Source organism: Arthroderma uncinatum, assembly GCF_011692745.1.
Source record: "Arthroderma uncinatum strain CBS 119779 chromosome Unknown scaffold1, whole genome shotgun sequence".
In the NCBI taxonomy this organism is placed as follows: domain Eukaryota; kingdom Fungi; phylum Ascomycota; class Eurotiomycetes; order Onygenales; family Arthrodermataceae; genus Arthroderma; species Arthroderma uncinatum.
The window spans coordinates 6,091,062-6,108,959 of NW_022983863.1; the positions used below are offsets into that span (position 1 = coordinate 6,091,062).

Genomic DNA, 17,898 nt, shown 5'->3' on the forward strand with positions numbered 1-17,898 from the left:
TAGAAACCAACACCGACGATGATGTGCTTACCATTTTGGATGCAACCTTGTACCCCGAGCTTGCGGATGAAGGCATTGCAAGAGAGATTGTCAACAGAGTCCAACGACTTAGAAAGAAGGCTGGCTTGCTCGTGACTGACGATGTTGGGATGGAATATCGTGTTCTGTCTGATCCAGATGCGATTGGAATAGAGGGGATTTTCGATAGACAAGCAAAGGCTCTTGAAAAGGCGCTTCGGAGGCCCATGGACCAACACGTCATTACCGAAGTCGAGGGTAAAATTCCAGACGTAGAGCAATCGGTGATCATGGAAGAGGTTCAAGAAGTTCAAAAGGCAACGTTCATGCTCCGATTAGTCAAGCTATAAAAAGATAGTTCATATGATTTATAGTGTTTAGATACAAATTTAGACGAAATTTCTGGTCTACCAGAACTGAATCTCCGTAAGTGCAGACCAGAGACAGTATTAGTTGGCCTATGTTGATGGTATTGTATTTTGCATGGCTTATCGCCGCTTCGCTGCCGCCTTCAATCGTAGTTAGCAGCCTGTATAAAAAAACAGAGGTCGCATGAATAGCTACCAAATAACAGTCTTTCAACCTCATGAACTCCTTAGCACACATGTCCTTGGACACTGCGGTGTAATCGGCCAGGATGCATTTGCCATAAGCCGTGGCCTAGACTGGTGTCAACAAGGATTTCCCCAAGACTGGATTAGATCACTCGGGAGGTCTCACTTCAACGGAGCATTTCGCAGTCGCCCGCGCAAATTTCTCAATTGGCCTCGTCTTTCCAGGCATACTAACTTAACAGGGTGCCCACAGAGGCTTATTAGGGGGTTTGTTTTGGTTGATATCGAAGTAGCTGGATGTCTCAACCCGCGAAAATGCGCCAGAAGAAAACAGATATGACTAAGCCGTATTTACCATTACCACTATTACGGTATTAAACCACAGAATGTAGTGTGCTGACGGTAAACACCGAGTAAATAGTTAACCAACTAGGCTATAGGACCTTTTTTTTTTGATAGACAGTGACCATATGGTGACCATTATGACAGCAGAGAACGAATCTTTACATCTCTACCAAGCTACGGCGCCTCTGTATCCTCCGTCCTAGCAACAACGTCTGCCTCGGCTGAGTATCGTCAGGTCACCTGACCTGTAACTATGTATCTGGAACCTCGGCAAGAATGCATTTTAATGCAATATTGGTGCTCGCATCAACGGATGGACGGCCATTTTCTATTTTGATATAAGGCTTTGTATAGCAGCTCGGATGTCGTCCCGGAGGCCCCTATTGGCAGGTTATCCGGTGATCGGGAAGGCCGAGACCGAACGCAAAACATAAGCTCGTTATTCAGTGCAAAATAGCCAGGCCAATCATGACTGCTTCACTCTAAGCTGACGTCAATGGCAATCCCTCACATAGTTACATCCCGCAGTCTGCTCTGGCCTTTATATAGCTGCCCGCTTCCCTTCTCGAAGACAGATTCTCTAAAGATTCCTCGAGACAAAGTATCTCTTATACTCCCATTCTTCTCTATATATATATTGAAACCATGCCAGAACCAATTCCCGGTCCGGCACCATTGCCAATTGTTGGCAACGCCCATAATCTTGACCTTGTAAATACATATACTACGCTTGGAAACCTCGCGGACACATATGGTACGCCCTTGTACTCTGAATATTTCCCATGAGGTCTAGGCTGATAGGATGCTCTGGGCAAAGGCCCTATCTTCAAGCTTACTCTGGGCGGCCAAGAGAGAATCTTCATCACTACACAGGCTTTGATGAATGAGGTTTGCGATGAAAAGCGTTTCTCGAAGCTAGTTTCAGGCGCTTTAGGTCAAATAAGGAATGGTGTCCAGGATGGCCTGTTTACAGCCCACACAGGGGAGCACAATTGGGAGATTGCACATCGTGTGCTGATGCCAGGTAAGCAATGGTATGGGGTATTTTATCAGATGCGCCTCCGCTAATATAAAGGTATAGCATTTGGCCCGATATCAATTCGGTCTATGTTTGATGAGATGCATGATATAGCATCACAGTTGGTGGTCAAATGGGCCCGATTTGGTCCCAACGAAAAGATTCATGTGACCGATGATTTCACGAGGTTGACTCTCGACTCAATCGCGCTGTACGTATAATATGGAGTTGATATAAGTATATTGTGGTATTCGCTGATTGAATTATAGTTGCGCAATGGGTGCGCGGTTCAACTCTTTTTACCACGAGGAGATGCATCCGTTTGTCAATGCAATGGTCGACTTTCTGGCCGAATCTGGAGCCCGAGCCAGTCGACCAGCCGTCGTACAGTATTTCATGCACTCGGCTCAGCAAAAGTATGATGCCGATATTGCGTTATTGAAAAAGGTGGCTGGAGATCTGGTTGCAGAACGGAGGGCCCACCCCAACGACAAGAAAGACTTACTAAATGCCATGTTAAAAGGGAAAGATGTTAAGACCGGAGAACATATGACGGAGGAGAGTATAATGAACAATATGATTACTTTCTTGATTGCCGGTACGTTTACCTCACTTTCAAGTTATACAATTGCTCATTGATACCCCATAGGTCACGAGACTACAAGTGGTCTCCTGTCGTTTTTGTTCTATTATCTCCTCAAGCACCCGTCGGCGTATCAAACCGCACAGCGCCAGGTTGATGAGGTCGTGGGTCGTGGCCCCATCACTGTAGACCACATGTCTAAATTGCCCTATATCGAGGCATGCATGCGAGAAACGCTCAGACTCACGCCGTCTGCAATCGCTATCCAAGTACAGGCTCGGCCAGACGGCACAGAAGATCCCGTCTACCTAGCTGGCGGGAAGTATGAGGTCAAAAAGGGGCAAGCAATTGTTTGCTTTATTCCACAGATTCAACGTGACCCATTAGTCTATGGTGATGACGCAGATCAATTCAAGCCCGAGAGGATGCTAGACGAGGCTTTTGCAAAGCTTCCCAAAAACTCATGGAAACCATTTGGAAATGGTGTGCGTGGGTGTATCGGCAGGCCATTTGCCTGGCAGGAGGCCATACTCATTGCTGCCATGCTCCTTCAGAATTTCAACTTGCGTTTCGATGATCCAAGCTATCAGCTACGGATAAAGCAAGCCCTCACCATCAAGCCTAATGATTTCTTCATGCGTGCAACTCTGAGACACAATGTCGACCCTGTTCAGCTCGAGAAAATGCTTCACGGAAACATAGCAGTGGAAGGCAAAGCAGCGGAGCAGGACAGAAGGGCAAGTTCTTCGCCAGCTGGCCCCGCTAAGAAACCTATGACAATCCTTTATGGCTCAAACGCTGGGACATGTGAAGCACTGGCGCAGAATCTGGCACGAGATGCGTCCGGTCGTGGCTACTCGGCTCAGGTCAATCCTTTGGATTCGGGCATTGACAATATACCAAAGGGCCAACCTGTGGTCCTGTTATGCTCCAGCTACGAAGGGCAACCTCCAGATAATGCCGCCCATTTTGTAGAATGGATTCAGAGCCTTGGCAGCAATGCATTGACTGGTGTGAAGTATGCAGTCTATGGCTGCGGAAACCGTACGTATCCCAAAATTCTATGATATCCAGATGTAGACTTTATTTGCTGACGTTCCTAGATGATTGGACCTCCACGTTTCATAGGATTCCTAAACTCCTAGACGCTGAGTTTGAGAGGTCAGGTGCGACAAGAGTTGCGGGAACCGGACTTGGGGATGTTGCTGACGGGGACATCTTCAACCACTTTGATAAATGGCAAGATGAGCAACTTTGGGCCTCTATCGGGGGTAAAGCGGTCCCTTCAGAAGAGGATAGTATCGAAATTGAAATCGATACGGAAGCCCGCAAGTCGACGCTCCGTCAAGATGTTAAGGAAGCAACCATCATCAGCAACCGGGTTTTGACGGCAGCAGGCCTACCAGAAAAGAGGCACATTGTCCTGAAACTCCCTACCGGGATGTCTTACCAGACTGGAGATTATCTTGCTGTGCTCCCTATCAATGATCAGAGAAATATTCGACGAGCCCTGAACCGTTACAACCTGCCTTGGGACGCCCTGCTCACTATCAGGGTTGGAGCCAACACAACGCTGCCAACGGGCCACCCGGTTTCAGCAATGGATGTGTTGAGTGCATATGTAGAATTGGGCCAGCCGGCAACACGAAAGGTACGTAAAAAAAAAGATGGATGAATGTTCTGTTCAACAAACTCACAATTTCTGGTAGAACGTTGCACGTATTGCTGCTAGTATCCCGGACGAGCGGACCCGCGAGCAAGTCCTTTCTCTTGCTAAGGAGAACTTTGATAATGAAATTTTGAAAAAGCGCCGTTCTCCATTGGACCTGCTCGAAGAATATCCTTCTGCTGAGCTGCCCTTGGGTGACTTCCTTGCGATGCTGCCACCTATGCGCATTCGCCAGTATTCGATATCTTCGTCCCCTCTGGCAGACCCGACAGTAGCGTCTATTACGTGGTCGGTCCTTGATGCGCCGTCTAGGATCGCTGATTCGAAACGATTCCTTGGTGTGGCGTCGAATTTCCTATCCAAGGTTGAAGAAGGTGATAGGATTCATGTTGCGGTGAAGACAAGCCATGGAAACTTCCACCCTCCCAGGGATATCGAGAACACGCCTCTCATGATGTTCTGTGCTGGAACGGGTCTCGCTCCCTTCCGAGGCTTCATACAAGAACGGGCAATCCAAGCACAAGCGGGTCGAATGGTTGCTCCGGCATACCTTTTTATCGGCTGCAGGGAACCTGAAAAGGATGAACTCTTCAAGGACGAGCTCCAGCAGTGGGAGAAGGACGGAGTGGTGAAGGTCTTCTACGCGTTTTCCAAGGCAAGTGAACAGAGCAAGGGCTGCCGACATGTGCAGGACAGACTCTGGGAGGAGAGGGAGGAAATGAGAAAGGTCTTTGACCAGGGCGCGAAGCTATACGTCTGCGGAACCAGTATGGTCGGAGAAGGTGTCGCCGCAACCATAAAGAAGATCTTCCAGGACTATTGCGACTCCGTTGGCAGGCCGAAAACAGATGAGGATGTTGAGAGATGGTTTCAGGAGATCAAGAGCGATCGCTACTCCTCTGATGTCTTCGCTTAGGCACATATCAAGCCCTGGTTAGGCGAAGCTTGCCTTGTATAGATACATATCTATAGCTAAATACAAAGGAAAAGAAGATGTGTATATATCATATCGCAAAGGGGGAAGAATTTATATCGAAGTTGGACAGAGCAAATGCTTACATAATCCGGCTAAATCGTTTCCACCGCGAAACTTGAAAGCTAAAAAACACGCGCAACTTCCAAGCCGCATCCCATACAAAACACACGTCAACGAGATAATATGAGGTTTCTGTTGACGTGCACATGCGCGATCAATTTTGGATAGATTCCCCCTCGCCCTGATAAGACTATGCAGTCCGGGCCCTATTGTTTGTTCTGTCAGCCTCGAAATGACTTCACTGCGCAACTCGCGAAAACGGCGTAGATCGCGGAATAATCTTCGATGCCTTCAAATCCCAAAGACCGGGCTGTCGCATCATTGGAGCAGCTAGTCCTATCAGACCAAGGTTTGTTCTTCCTTTCATTGACTAAATTTTTTTTGATACTGGAGATCCCGAACTGACGGAAAATACCCTGAAGATGTTGAGCTTCTTCATGAAATCGTAACGCGCGCCGAACGGCACCCAGATGCCGACATTACTCCCTTTCGGGCTATCTTTTCGACGTACGATGCCGTGCTGGCTGAACATGGCATCTCGACGGAAAGTGACCAGACGTATCTCCCTTTTCTCTTCCAACTCGGGGCTGAACGAAATGGCACCTTGGCTGCGCGATTCGAGTCGCTCCTAGCATCACTGGGCATTCGACTGGAGTATGGCGAAGATACGGAAGCGAATGATGCGTTGGAAACCGACATTGCGCCGCATATTAGAGAGGACAGCGTCCACATCTCACATCAGAGGCCGAATGGAGTTCAGCCACCGAAAACCGAGGAACGGCGACGCGCCTCATTTGATTCATTATACGATGCAACGCAGGACCTTGCGCAAAGATTTACCAATAGGCCTAGCTCCAGGTCTTCCATGTCTAGACTCGAAAATGGCACCATCGGGTCTTTGGACTTTGACGCGGAAATTAAACAGCTCTACCCTTACAAATCGGGCCACCATTTACACGACCAGCCACCCCAACGTCAGGGATTGAGGGGTGCTAGGGACCGTGAAACCAACAGCCCAAATTCTCAAACTTCAGATGAAGATACAAATTCGATCTCTCCCCGCCGTGACTCAAGGTACTCTGATACCCAAGAATTCGGTGGCGATTACAGATCTCAGCCAAACCATTCATTAGAGCCCCAATATAGCGAAAGAGCACTCTCTGATGCTTCAGATGATATCCCAGACCCCCCTCGAGTGCCTCCCGAGCTATTTTATCAACCTTCAAACGCCCAACGTCTTAGGGATGCTTCGGTTTTTGATATGCACAGACAGAACAATGCTCTTCGACTGGTGCTGGCAAACTGGTCCGAAACAGCAAAACGAAAGCGAGAGATAGTGCAGGCCATGGAAGAAAGGGCTATCTACTACGATAGTAGAGCCCTCGTCGTCCAGGTGTTGGATATGTGGAAAGCTGCGCTGCAAGACAAACGTCAGGCTGCCGAGACTGAAAGATTAGCCGCACAGACTGAAAGGTTTTTCAATAACCTAGAGGAACGGGCTGCGCGTGCACGAGATCTATACCTGTTAACAAAGGCCTTTACCCACTGGTCACAGGTAGCATCTGACGAGGTTCATAGAACCGAAGCTGCCCGAAGACATCTTCTCTGTATTAAGTATTTCAGTGCATGGCGCGAAATTACTGCGGTGAACGAGCTCAAGGCCCAACGATTTATGCTGAAGCGGCCGTTCAAGCTTTACGTTGCTCGTTACAATCGAATCGCCCCCCTCAAAGCTCAAGCAGATGACTTTCGTCAACAGAGCCTGAAGAAAAATGCTTATTCGCATTGGTTCTGGTCCTTTTGTGATAGATTAGCGCCGCGATGGCACAAGGAACGCTTGAAGCAGCGCTCATTCATCTCTTGGCTACGCGCACTCCGAACCCAGAGGGAACGGGACCTTGGAATTGACTCTAACCGCACCCTTAACTCTTTAAAATCAACTCTTCAAGCACTGATCCAAAAACATCGTGCAGTTTCGTCGGCCGAGTGCCGTGCAGATGATCAGTGGAAGTCGCGTCTAGCATCAGACTGCCTGATAGAATGGTCAGTCAAGCAAAAATATCAGAGGCCTTTCGCTGAGGTGACTAGCATGGTCGACACTAGGCTTGTCCGTACATGTCTGAATGACTGGTCTCGACGGACACGCATGGATAGAAGCGCGCGGGACGCGGATCGACTTCGTGTTATGCGTAACTGCTGGACAACTTGGAACGACCACCTTCGCTGCCAGGCTTTGTCCTCACGAACTGAAGAACGGCTTGTTTTACAAGCATTATATAAATGGATTTTGATGGGAAGGCTACGACTAATGGACCGAATACATCAACAACGGCTCAAGGCCAGCTATCTGAAGAAGGTGATGGAAAATTCACGGGGACTATATAATCAGCTACTCGTCAAGGAGGCAGCATTCCGCACCGAGCGAAAACGAAAACTAGTGGGAGCTGCGTTTAGCTATTGGAAGCAACGACTTGATATTCAAAAGCAACGCGAGCTGGTAAGCCGTGCTTTCTACGCGCCTCCAGTCCAACAAGAGGTACTCCAGATCTGGAAAACACGCAATGAACATTTGACAACTCTGGATACCTGGGCGAAGAAATCTGAATACTTCTTTCTAACGACGAAAACGCTGAAGCAATGGCGAAGTGCAACAGCAGAATCGTCTAAGCGACGAAGGTTGGAGGCATACTCAACGATAAGGCGCAAAGTGAAAATGAATTTAGCCTCGGAAGTTCTCTCTGCCTGGCGATCGCGTTGTGCTACTGTTCGTTCTATACACCAACAATCGACTGAGATATATGGAAGAAAGCTGATTGCAGCTGGCACTGATATGTTCCATCTTTGGTTGGAAAAGTCCACACAACGGTCTCAAAACATTGCTGATGCGCAGTTGTATTATAACCGACAGTTGGTGTATAACCACCTAACTCACTGGGCCGGGATGCAGCGGTCCTACAAAATGCTCAATGAGAAAGCGACCAGGTTTTTGGAAATTCACATTTCTGGAGTCGCCCTTGCCCAAACTCGGAAACTCAGCCTTCGAATATTTGAAGTTAAAACTCGCCTGGAAACCGCGGACGCTTTGCATGAGCGGAATACTCGAAAACACTACAGGAATATGATTCACCATTGGCGCGAGAAGGCTAGGATTTCAAAAGAAGCCAACTTTGATTCATTCCCGATCGTTACACCATCGAAGGGTGGCCTGAATATCCAACAATTCAACGAGCCAGATGAATGGCAAACGCTGGACCAAGTTCGGGAAGAACCACCGATACGGCAGCCGGATTTCACATCGCATACCCCCATATCGACACCAGGGTATTTGAACAGCCCTTCAAAGCGTGCTGCTCGAGCTAAAGCATTAGTTCAAATGTCTACGACGCCAGCGACACCATTACCGACCTCATTTCCTAGTAAATTGTGGGCTGCAAGCGAGCCTAGGTTACAACCTATATATTCGAGCAGGAGGAGTGCATTTAAGCGTGGTGCAATGAGTACCAATGTCCGCTTTGCTATTGATGAGGAGCCAGAATCTCCTACGGAAGGCAGATCAACAGCGAAGGAAATTACATGATGAATAACGAAATAAACCTGTAACCTGTAACTTGTAACTAAAGAAGCAAAAAATATTAGTAATAAATAACTTAATAATACCTTCCAAAACAGAGACGCCAATATAGTCGATTTTATATCCCATCCTAACCCAACCAGCTTGCTTTCCATATCCAGGGGCCCTCCTATGTACCGTTTAAATGTCCATTTATATCCTAAGTCCCAATTCAGGCCACACCCGACCAGCCACATCCATTAAACACCTGGCGTGCACAAAAAAAATATAATAAAATAAAATAAGGGGTGAAAAGGATTTTATCGGCGCCAGTGAGGGAGTGAGATTTTTCCCAAGTATCCCGCGGTAGGCTGGTCCGAAAAAAGGTGAGGATCAAAAATGGCAATTAGAGCCTGCTAAGTTGCTTTTGCGTGGGTGTACCCCTTCCATCGACTTATTCCAAAGGGCATTCGATAGCGTGCACCATATACTTTGAATTGAATAATGTTCGTTACGGTGTATAATCAGTCTCATGTGCCATTCGGTGTGAAACGGCGATTAAGATCGACTTAGAAAAGAGGAATTGAAATTGCGATCGAGATCGAGAGAGGAAGAAAGGCGGGTATTGCGTGAATAGTAAATTATTTGGTCGTGTTATCATATGATTTCGTATCATGCTCGTTGCTTCTGTTTCTCCCTTCATGCAACTTTCAACCTTTTCTGCTTAGTGTCGAATGAGGTGCTTGATGTGTCGTGTTCAGCATGCCTCTTATTGGTGGAAGATAGCTGGCTTGCGCTGGTCCTATCACCCTTGGATCTCGCAGGGTACCCATAGTTCTCATTTGGGGCGGCAGAGCCTGGAGTAGTTTCCGACGATCCCTTGCGTTGGGTCTGGAGATTTGAACGCACTGTAGCCAGAGTAGCGTTTGGTTTAAGAGTTTCGGCTGAGCGGGCGACTCGAGGCCTGGGAGGTAAAAAGACAGATGAAGCTGCAGGAGCACGACGCACGGTCGGGCTGGGCCCCGTTGTATTCGTACGTGGTCTTGCGGTAGGTGCTGGTGGGGATGTTGACGTGGTATTGTTGGTGCGAACCACAGGTCGAACAGGGTGCCTAATGGGGGCAACAGGTTTGTGGTCCTCGATGAGCGACTTGGGAGCTTTGACGACACGAGACGCCATGGCGCTGAGCTTATGAGTTGGGGTGGATAGCTTAGTATTGCGCTTGACGGCCGGCGGTAACGCAGATTTCCTCCCTCCAGAGGAAGCACCAGAGCCAGGCCGAGAGGATAACCTGGGCGGAACGAATTTCCATCTTGATTTGTCCTCCCACGGTTTGCTGTGGCTGCTATCACCTGTTTTCGTATTTAATGCAAAAACGGGGGTGATGCCGCCCATAATGCGGTCGTGGTGAGCATATCTCTGAACAGACGTGGGTCTCTCCTGAGGCAGGCGCATCTTCTTTGCGTCAACGATCTTGGGAGTGTGCTTCGACTTCTCCTTGTCGAGGCCTTGCAGAGCACGTCTCATGCGCTCTGCATCTTCGTCAACCTTCTTAGCTGCTTGCTCGCGTAGCGAGATGTAAAAATTGTACCAGCTCTCGGGAGTTTTAGATAGATCAATATCTTCCCAGAAGTAGATATCACGTTTGATGAACTCAATCCAGAGCTCAGCATCATGATCAAGTAGATGTGGAGATCTTTGTTCAAGCTCATGCTGATCGAGCAAACCAACAAGGTGGACAGGTCAGCAAAATGAGGTCTATCAATTTGAGATTATTCACTTTCAAAAGCTCACTTACCAGCTGCTGAGGATTCTCGATCTTCTGTAGGATTGGCCGGATAACATCGTACCGAGCCAGCCCAACGTCAGTAATTTCTAGATAATTTAATTAGTTAAAAAGCTCTAGAGACGGCTTTGCAGAGGTATCTCATGCTTACCTCTCACCACCTTGACACACATGCGGCGGGCCATCAGCAGGAGAGACGGCGCCCCCATATTTTGGGCTGATGGAAAAACCATATGTCCAAGAAGTTCTATCCGGTTACATAGATTGATAAAAAAAGGAAATAGCCAAGAAAGTAGGGGCCAAAAGTTGCGATGGCGACGACTCGGACGGGGCCGGTTTAGTAGAAAAGTGACGGTCGAGGCTAGGGGAGATAGAGATCGAGGAAGGGGACAGGAGGCAAAGAGCATGCGAGGGGAATTCGCTTAACTAGTGCATTGGGAAGCATAGAAAATTAGATATTAAGTCTGCATGCTATTTACTCAAGTAAGGGGGGACGTGAATAGGATGATGCCGATGATGCTGATGATGCGCCATCATCGACGCTGTCTTTATGGCTTCGTCCAAGTATCAAAATAGCCTATCACGTGATATAAGTATGGTCTTCGGATAAATAAAAGTCCGCATACCGAGAGCCACTTTCCCTGACTTTGACATGATACTGACCCTAACACTGACATCGCATGGAAATGGACAGGAAGTTTGAACGTGCAAGTCGGTATTAGAGAGGTCGTGCAGTTCTACGAGTGAGACTGACTCGTGGTAAGCATACATCATAGTGATATCCGAGCTTACCGGGATGATATGGCGGAATAACTGTTTCACGCAGTTCCGTACTCCCTTTTCCTATGTTAGTCGTGCTAGCAGCTTCAGATTGAATACCATGGCCAACAGAAGAAAGGTCTTTCGGTTCTCTACCGCATATCCGGCCCCCACAGAATTTATAATAGGCTAGGCCTTAAACACGGTCTCCTATAGTCTATCTCACCGTGGACTATCACCGTGAGGACAACAGACATGTCGTTTTCTCTTTACTCTTTATGGACCATTCGGTCATAAGGTACCGAGAACAAGCTGACAATGGCACCGGTGGCGAGAGTTCTCGTACAAAGCTCAGATATCCTTAAGGAATATGTATTTGGAGAAGAAGTATAAAGATACCATCCTTCAGGTGATGGGATGAGAAGATTAGGCTAAGAAAGGGAAGACGCACGGCCAGCACGGAAGAACGCACAACGACTGATATTATCGACTTAAGGTCAAGCAAGGCGCCATCCAAGGTAAGTATCTGAATTCAGAGTAAAGCAAGCAGCACACTACCTAATAAACCACACACAAGACTGTACACTCCACTGCACACTACCTCCACACGCTGCTAACACCGAGGTAGTTACGTTGAATGAACAGCTGGCTCCCATTTGTTAGGGTCTGGAGGTCCGCTGAGCTTGCCGTTATCGCATCTGGCGGTGCAGGGGACGCCGATCGGGCATTGGGGTTGGCATCCGCCGTCGCAGGTGTAGAAGGTAGCCTTGCCGGCGATACAGACGACGTATTTGTTGTTCCAGGGTTCACACCAGTCGAAGTCGGGGTGTCTTCCGCAATGATTATATCTCTTGGTGAGAGTCTCTGCCCCTGGCAGGGCCGGGGCAGCGACAGCATATCCGCAGAGGGCGGCCGCGACGGAGAGGACAGTGAAAAGCTTCATTTTGAAGTTGGGGGCGCCGAGATGCGTTGTTTGATTCACGCAAGTAGGTGGAAAGAGTGTAGTACGCGGAGAAGTGCGTAGAGAAGGTTGTAACGAGTGGAAGTTCTGCCGGTGAAGAAATGGAAGTTTGACTTGTAAATGAGTGGCTGGTTGATGATGAGTTGAAGGGGATTTGGACGGGTTTATATAGTTGTTCTGTTGGTCTCTTCCAGCTCTACGCTGGGCCGTTCCAACTGCATCCATATGCATGCGTGCTAAGCAATACATGGCTGCATCCTTGCTTTCTTCGCTATTGAAGACTTCGACTGATAAACGAAATAAGGGCCTTGCAGATCTCCAACAGCCTCGAGAGTTTCAGCTCTCCCCGATTGGCACTTAGATAACGGGTTCATTGAGCCCTTTTGTCGTGTTGTTATAGATCACCAGGGGCGTAGCTTCTCCAGGACAGGTTGCATGGATGGAGCAGGGATTTGTTTAAAATTCACCAGCTCAAAAGTCCGTCCGTTTGTCATGAAAAACTCCGTACCCCTTTTATGACCTTGCCAACAGCTTCGAGAACCCGAGTCTTAGTTCGGCTTCGACTTGTAGCTACCCATGGCAGGCCCCCGGTACACGGTCTAACGACTCAACCTCGCTGCGAGGGCCTCGTCGATCGCGAGACGCCGTATATGCACTCCTGCGGTCTTGATAAAGGAGACAAAGGCACGATATATACCCGATATGCAAGATATATGCCCTCGGCAATAAACAAGTATATAGTACCTCCTTTATAATGTGTTAGCCATAGAATAAAAAGTAGATGTTACTTACCCCGTATTAGTTATGGCAGATCCCTCCTGCCCCTCGTACGAGCATAAACAACAGGATCTTTGCCCTGCGCATCTACACGCCAGCGACAGGACGAGGATGCATGAGAAGGCCATGAAAAGACTCTAGCTGACAGTCAAGATGGCCTCTGCAGCAGACGATGACCTTCACAAGTTGAACCAGGATGGGCGAGACGCCGATGCCCGGCTCGCGACGCAGAAAGAGCATGAGATGGGCATCATCGCAGCCATAAAGCTATACCCGAAGGCCACGGCATGGTCGCTGCTCTTCTGCATGGGCGTCATTATGAACGGGTTCGATGCCCAGGTGATTGGGAATATGTTCCCTGTGTCGAGATTCCAGCGCGACTTTGGATACCGGTTTGAAGGGAAGTGGAATATATCTGCGGCCTGGCAGTCTGGCCTGAGGTATGCGCCATGTTATATATCTTTAACCGTCATAGAGTGCTAACGAGATAGAATAGCATGGGGAGTCCGATAGGGCAGGTCGTCGGCGCGCTGCTGGTCAGCTATCCCATGGAGTGGTTTGGAAGAAAGCCGACCTTCTTAGTACGTGTATCCTTTACACCCTGGGTGATGAATATATACTCATCTCTCCTTACGTTTCTCCCAGGCTTGCGTGGTGATGACGGCGGGCTTCATCTTCATACAGTTCTTCGCGCGGTCCCTCCAAGTCCTGATAGTCGGCCAGCTACTCGGCGGCCTGGTCCTGGGGACATATACCGTTATAGCCCCTACGTATGCCTCCGAAGTCTGTCCTGTGGCCCTAAGGGGCATTCTAACATCCTATGTCAACCTGTGCTTCGTTATCGGCCAGTTTATTGCCAACGGTATTTCTGCGGCCACGCATAATTTGGACTCACACTGGGCGTATAGCCTCCCCTTTGCGCTACAGTGGGTTTGGCCGGCTATCATCTTGTCTACTGTCACATTCGCACCGGAGAGTCCCTGGTGGCTAGTGAGGAAAGGGAGGATGAAGGATGCGGAAAAGTCGCTGCGTCGGCTCGCTTCGTCGAAAGTCGATGTTAAACCCGCCCTGGTATGTGAATATAACCGTTCATGGGAGGGCATATCTAATTATTCTTCCATCAAGGCTATGATTATCGAAACGGACCGACTCGAGAAACATATGGAAGCCGGTGCTACGCTGCTAGATTGCCTCAAAAAAGTGAACATCCGGCGTACTGAGATTGCGGTTGGCGTCTATGCGATCCAGGTCCTGAGTGGGATCTATCTAGTCGGCTACTCGAATTACTTCTTCACCCGTACTTGTTCCTCCATAACCTTCTGTCTTGGAAAGTTGATAGGGCACTAACGCCTACATAGTTGCGGGACTGAGCACTGACGATGCTTTCAAAATGGGCGTCAGTAACCCCTTTCACCCACCTTACTCGCAGCCATCTCTCTACATACGCATCTCACTTACAAGGACTATCTAGCTCGGTTTCCTCGGCGTCGGCTTCCTAGGAACTGTCCTCTCGTGGTTCGAGCTCGCCTACTTTGGCCGTCGAACCATTTACCGCAACGGCCTAGCAATGCTTGCGATCCTCCAGTTCATCATCGGCATCCTCGACTGTGTACCAAACTACGAAAAGCGTCCCAGCGTAATCTGGGCCCAGGCATCGATGATGGTAGTGTGGAACTTTGCCTACAGTCTCTCCGTCGGACCGATTTGTTTCGTCATCCTGTGTGAATGTTCAGCGACAAAGGTGAGGTCCAAGACCATTGCTCTGGCGACGGCCGTGCAAGCCACGCTTGGTATCGTTATGACAGTTGCCATTCCGTATATGATTAATCCAGACGCAGGGAACTGGCGGGGAAAACTTGGTTTCTTCTTCGGGGTACGTGTATACTCTATGATAAAACCTATGTATCCATGCTAAACCTGTCGTTCCAGGGCCTTGCCACGATATGTTTTATCTGGACGTTCTTCAGGGTACCAGAAACGAAAGGTAGGACGTATGAGGAGCTTGATATCATGTTTGAGAGGAACGTGCCTACTCGCGGGTTTAAAAACTACAAATTTGACTAGCCTTGCGATTCATGAATATAATGATGTTGGTATAATATATACTATGCTATGAATGCTCTATGATAATAATAATAACAAAAGGCTGAAAGAACATAAGAAACGTAAGCTCAAAAGAGCAGCGAGAGACATTAATACCTGCCCCACCCCTACCCCAAATATTAAGTAGGCATAAGCGTTATATGGGTGCGTGGGTTGGGGGTAAGGGTGGGCAGGTGTGACACAATAATAACCAGAGGAAATTAATCCTCAAGAGGATCAAATGATCCCCTTACTTTCCGGGTCCGTTCATCTTAGCACCCGCAGCCTTCTGGATGTACTCCTGCTGGAGCTGCTGCTGCTTCTCCGGTGGTGGCATCTGAGCCATCCAGGTTGGTGGCGCAATGCCGGTTTGGTCGTGGATGGTAGAAAAGAGTGGTGGAAGACATTGCATGAGATTGCGGACGGATGCAGTGGGATCAGCTGCACCAGATCCGCCTTCGGCGCTTCCTGTATTCCAGACGGAGATCTTGGGCTGGAGACCGTGGATAGCTTGACCGTTTGCTTTGGCGAGTTTCTCGTAAGTGTTGTTTTGAATCATCATATATTGGAGGAGTCCCTGGGGTCCTCCGAGGACGTCGGCCATGGCGCCGTATCCCTTTGCCATTTCAGCCATGGCTTCGGCTTCTTTCTGTTTGGCGTAGAAGGCGGCTTCTGCCTCCTTGGTCTGGCGGTAGACTGGAGAAGGGCTGTTAGTATTTTATGCATTACTTGATAGGAGTGGTAAGGGGTATAAGCTTACATGTAGCATCAGCCTCCATCTTGCTACGGTACAAGCTGGCATCAGCTTCCTTCGTGCGGCTGAAGTAAGTTGCTTCAGCCGTCTGCTCGGCAGCTTCTCTGGCGGCCTTGCTCTTGGTAACGTCGATAGCTCGAAGTCTCTCGAGCTCAGTCTGGGCACGCATGGTCTCAACATGCTTCTGCAATTCGGAATCCTTGGCTTCCGCCTGGCGTTTGGCTTGGATTCTAGCCAGCTCGATGCCCATGTTAAGCTCGGTCTGACGGTTGGTGAGCTGGGCATCGGCCTGGGCTTTGTCGCTTCGGCGCTTGGTCTCGAGAACGGCCGTTTCGGCATCGATTCTCGAGATCTCTTGTTTGGTCGTTCCTCGCTTCTCGGCTTCTCCGATCTCACCCTTCATGCGGGCTTCGGCGACTTCGACCTTGGACTGGTTGAGGGCTCCCTCATGAGCCTTGCGGCTGAGGTACGTGAAGTATTCGCTTCCAGGGGCATCCTGGAGCTCCTTCACGTTGGCGTTGTAGCTGTTGCCAGTCCGTTAGCTATGGATTCTAGCTCTTTGACTGCGTGGTATAAAACTTACATTCTGAGGCCGAACTGGCTCAGTTCCTTCTGAACGTTGTCGATGACATGTTGCTTGAAGAGCTGGCGCTCCTTGAAGATCTCCTCCATCGTCATGCCAGAGACAATGACACGGGTTTCACCTTCGATGATACCCTTGACAATGTCCTGCACATAATTTCCGGAGGCATGATTGGCGTTGCTCTTCGAACGCTCGTTCTTCCCAGAAAGAAGGAGGGCGTATTTCTTCAGCGATGCAAGGTTGTTGTCTGGACCGATGGTGAAGACTGCAGGGAGGGCAAACTGCAGCTTCTCGACGGTCATGGCCTGCAGGCTGAGAGAAAAGTCGAATGGCGAGATGGAAATGCGAGTACACTGGGGTATCCGTCAGTTCAGGTGCTCTCTGGCCTTCTTCTGAGGGCTATCAAACTCACCTTCTGCCATGGCATGAGAAATGCGGTTTTCTTGATGAGGACATCTTCGATGCCAGCACCAGTGATGACCAGGTACTCGTTTGGCTCGGAGACGTTGTACCTATAGCTGTTAGACCCATTTATACGATTCAGATCGGCTGTCAGACTTACCACATTGTGTACGAGGTGGGTGGTTATTTAGTAGGGTGTTGTAGATGTGTGCTGTATTGCCAACAAGATGTGTGAGTGTTGAGTGTTTTATATGCGCTTTGAGTGCTTGAATATTGAGAACAGATGGATGAGTCTGCAGAGTATGAAGAGGGTGAAGAGAAGAGGAAATTTCCCGGGGCATTGTCCAGTTTATATAGGTCTGGTTGGGCGCAATCTGTGGTCGAGTATATCATCATCATGTAGTATCTGTAGTTGCTGGGCAATGCCACCCCTGGTTCACGATCTTGCTCTTCATCTAGCCCCCAAGACGGTTACAACGGCTTCCACGAGACCATCTCAATGGTCCATCTAGATTCTCCGCGCAGCCAGCGGAACTAGTGAGGCCACCGCAGTCTTCAAACACGAGCGGACGGGCGCAAGAGGGAGCGGAGCGCCTTGGGTGGCAGGGAACTCCCCCATACTCCCGTATACAAAGCGCATTATTTTGACTGTAAATGCGCCATTTAAGCAAACAAACGAACTTGTGCATCCTCCGATGCGGCTCCATCAAGTTGATCTCCGCTAAGTGGGCAAGTTGTTTCGCTAGTTGATACGAGCTGGGGTGCCTTATTGGTGGAGCGACTGGGAAGTTCAGGCATATTATAGGGGAAGCGCAGGGCTTAGAGCGCCGGGCACCTTTTCTCCTCCTCGGGGCAGTGCAACGTCATGGGGATGGTGAGATTTAGCGACCTCTGGGTTGTTTTATACTCGTCCCCTAGTTGACTTTCGAGGTTGGTAGGCTGGGATCTCGTAGAATGGTTCCGGGACACACCGGGTTATCTCACTCACTGCTTCCACGGAGCACTTGGTCTCTTCTACAGA

General features: G+C 49.1%; 6 protein-coding genes across 6 annotated transcripts; 3 read left to right on the forward strand and 3 right to left on the reverse strand.

Moving 5' to 3' along the window:
• Positions 1 to 1,562: 1,562 nt before the first annotated feature.
• Positions 1,563 to 5,103, forward strand: GIQ15_01806 (fatty acid hydroxylase; the record flags this gene model as incomplete). The annotated part of the gene is made up of 7 exons (XM_033549223.1): positions 1,563 to 1,671; positions 1,735 to 1,941; positions 1,999 to 2,146; positions 2,205 to 2,533; positions 2,585 to 3,562; positions 3,622 to 4,169; positions 4,228 to 5,103. 7 exons carry the CDS (start codon positions 1,563 to 1,565, stop codon positions 5,101 to 5,103), a joined length of 3,195 nt encoding a protein of 1,064 aa, XP_033410174.1.
• A 405-nt stretch (positions 5,104 to 5,508) lies between these two features.
• On the forward strand, positions 5,509 to 8,640 carry GIQ15_01807 (uncharacterized protein; the record flags this gene model as incomplete). The annotated part of the gene is made up of 3 exons (XM_033549224.1): positions 5,509 to 5,572; positions 5,646 to 8,544; positions 8,592 to 8,640. 3 exons carry the CDS (start codon positions 5,509 to 5,511, stop codon positions 8,638 to 8,640), a joined length of 3,012 nt encoding a protein of 1,003 aa, XP_033410175.1.
• An 832-nt stretch (positions 8,641 to 9,472) lies between these two features.
• Positions 9,473 to 10,768, reverse strand: GIQ15_01808 (uncharacterized protein; the record flags this gene model as incomplete). The annotated part of the gene is made up of 3 exons (XM_033549225.1): positions 9,473 to 10,486; positions 10,572 to 10,648; positions 10,711 to 10,768. The coding sequence occupies 3 exons, from the start codon at positions 10,766 to 10,768 to the stop codon at positions 9,473 to 9,475; spliced, it is 1,149 nt and encodes a 382-aa protein (XP_033410176.1).
• Positions 10,769 to 11,946: 1,178 nt separating this feature from the next.
• GIQ15_01809 (uncharacterized protein) lies at positions 11,947 to 12,261 on the reverse strand (the record flags this gene model as incomplete). The annotated part of the gene is made up of 1 exon (XM_033549226.1): positions 11,947 to 12,261. The coding sequence occupies one exon, from the start codon at positions 12,259 to 12,261 to the stop codon at positions 11,947 to 11,949; it is 315 nt and encodes a 104-aa protein (XP_033410177.1).
• Positions 12,262 to 13,209: 948 nt separating this feature from the next.
• GIQ15_01810 (general alpha-glucoside permease) lies at positions 13,210 to 15,120 on the forward strand (the record flags this gene model as incomplete). Its single annotated transcript, XM_033549227.1, has 7 exons — positions 13,210 to 13,496; positions 13,553 to 13,637; positions 13,702 to 14,127; positions 14,182 to 14,353; positions 14,415 to 14,452; positions 14,528 to 14,929; positions 14,986 to 15,120. The coding sequence occupies 7 exons, from the start codon at positions 13,210 to 13,212 to the stop codon at positions 15,118 to 15,120; spliced, it is 1,545 nt and encodes a 514-aa protein (XP_033410178.1).
• Positions 15,121 to 15,388: 268 nt separating this feature from the next.
• Positions 15,389 to 17,042, reverse strand: GIQ15_01811 (flotillin domain-containing protein; the record flags this gene model as incomplete). The annotated part of the gene is made up of 5 exons (XM_033549228.1): positions 15,389 to 15,834; positions 15,899 to 16,416; positions 16,476 to 16,828; positions 16,888 to 16,987; positions 17,038 to 17,042. The coding sequence occupies 5 exons, from the start codon at positions 17,040 to 17,042 to the stop codon at positions 15,389 to 15,391; spliced, it is 1,422 nt and encodes a 473-aa protein (XP_033410179.1).
• Between the last annotated feature and the right edge of the window lie 856 nt (positions 17,043 to 17,898).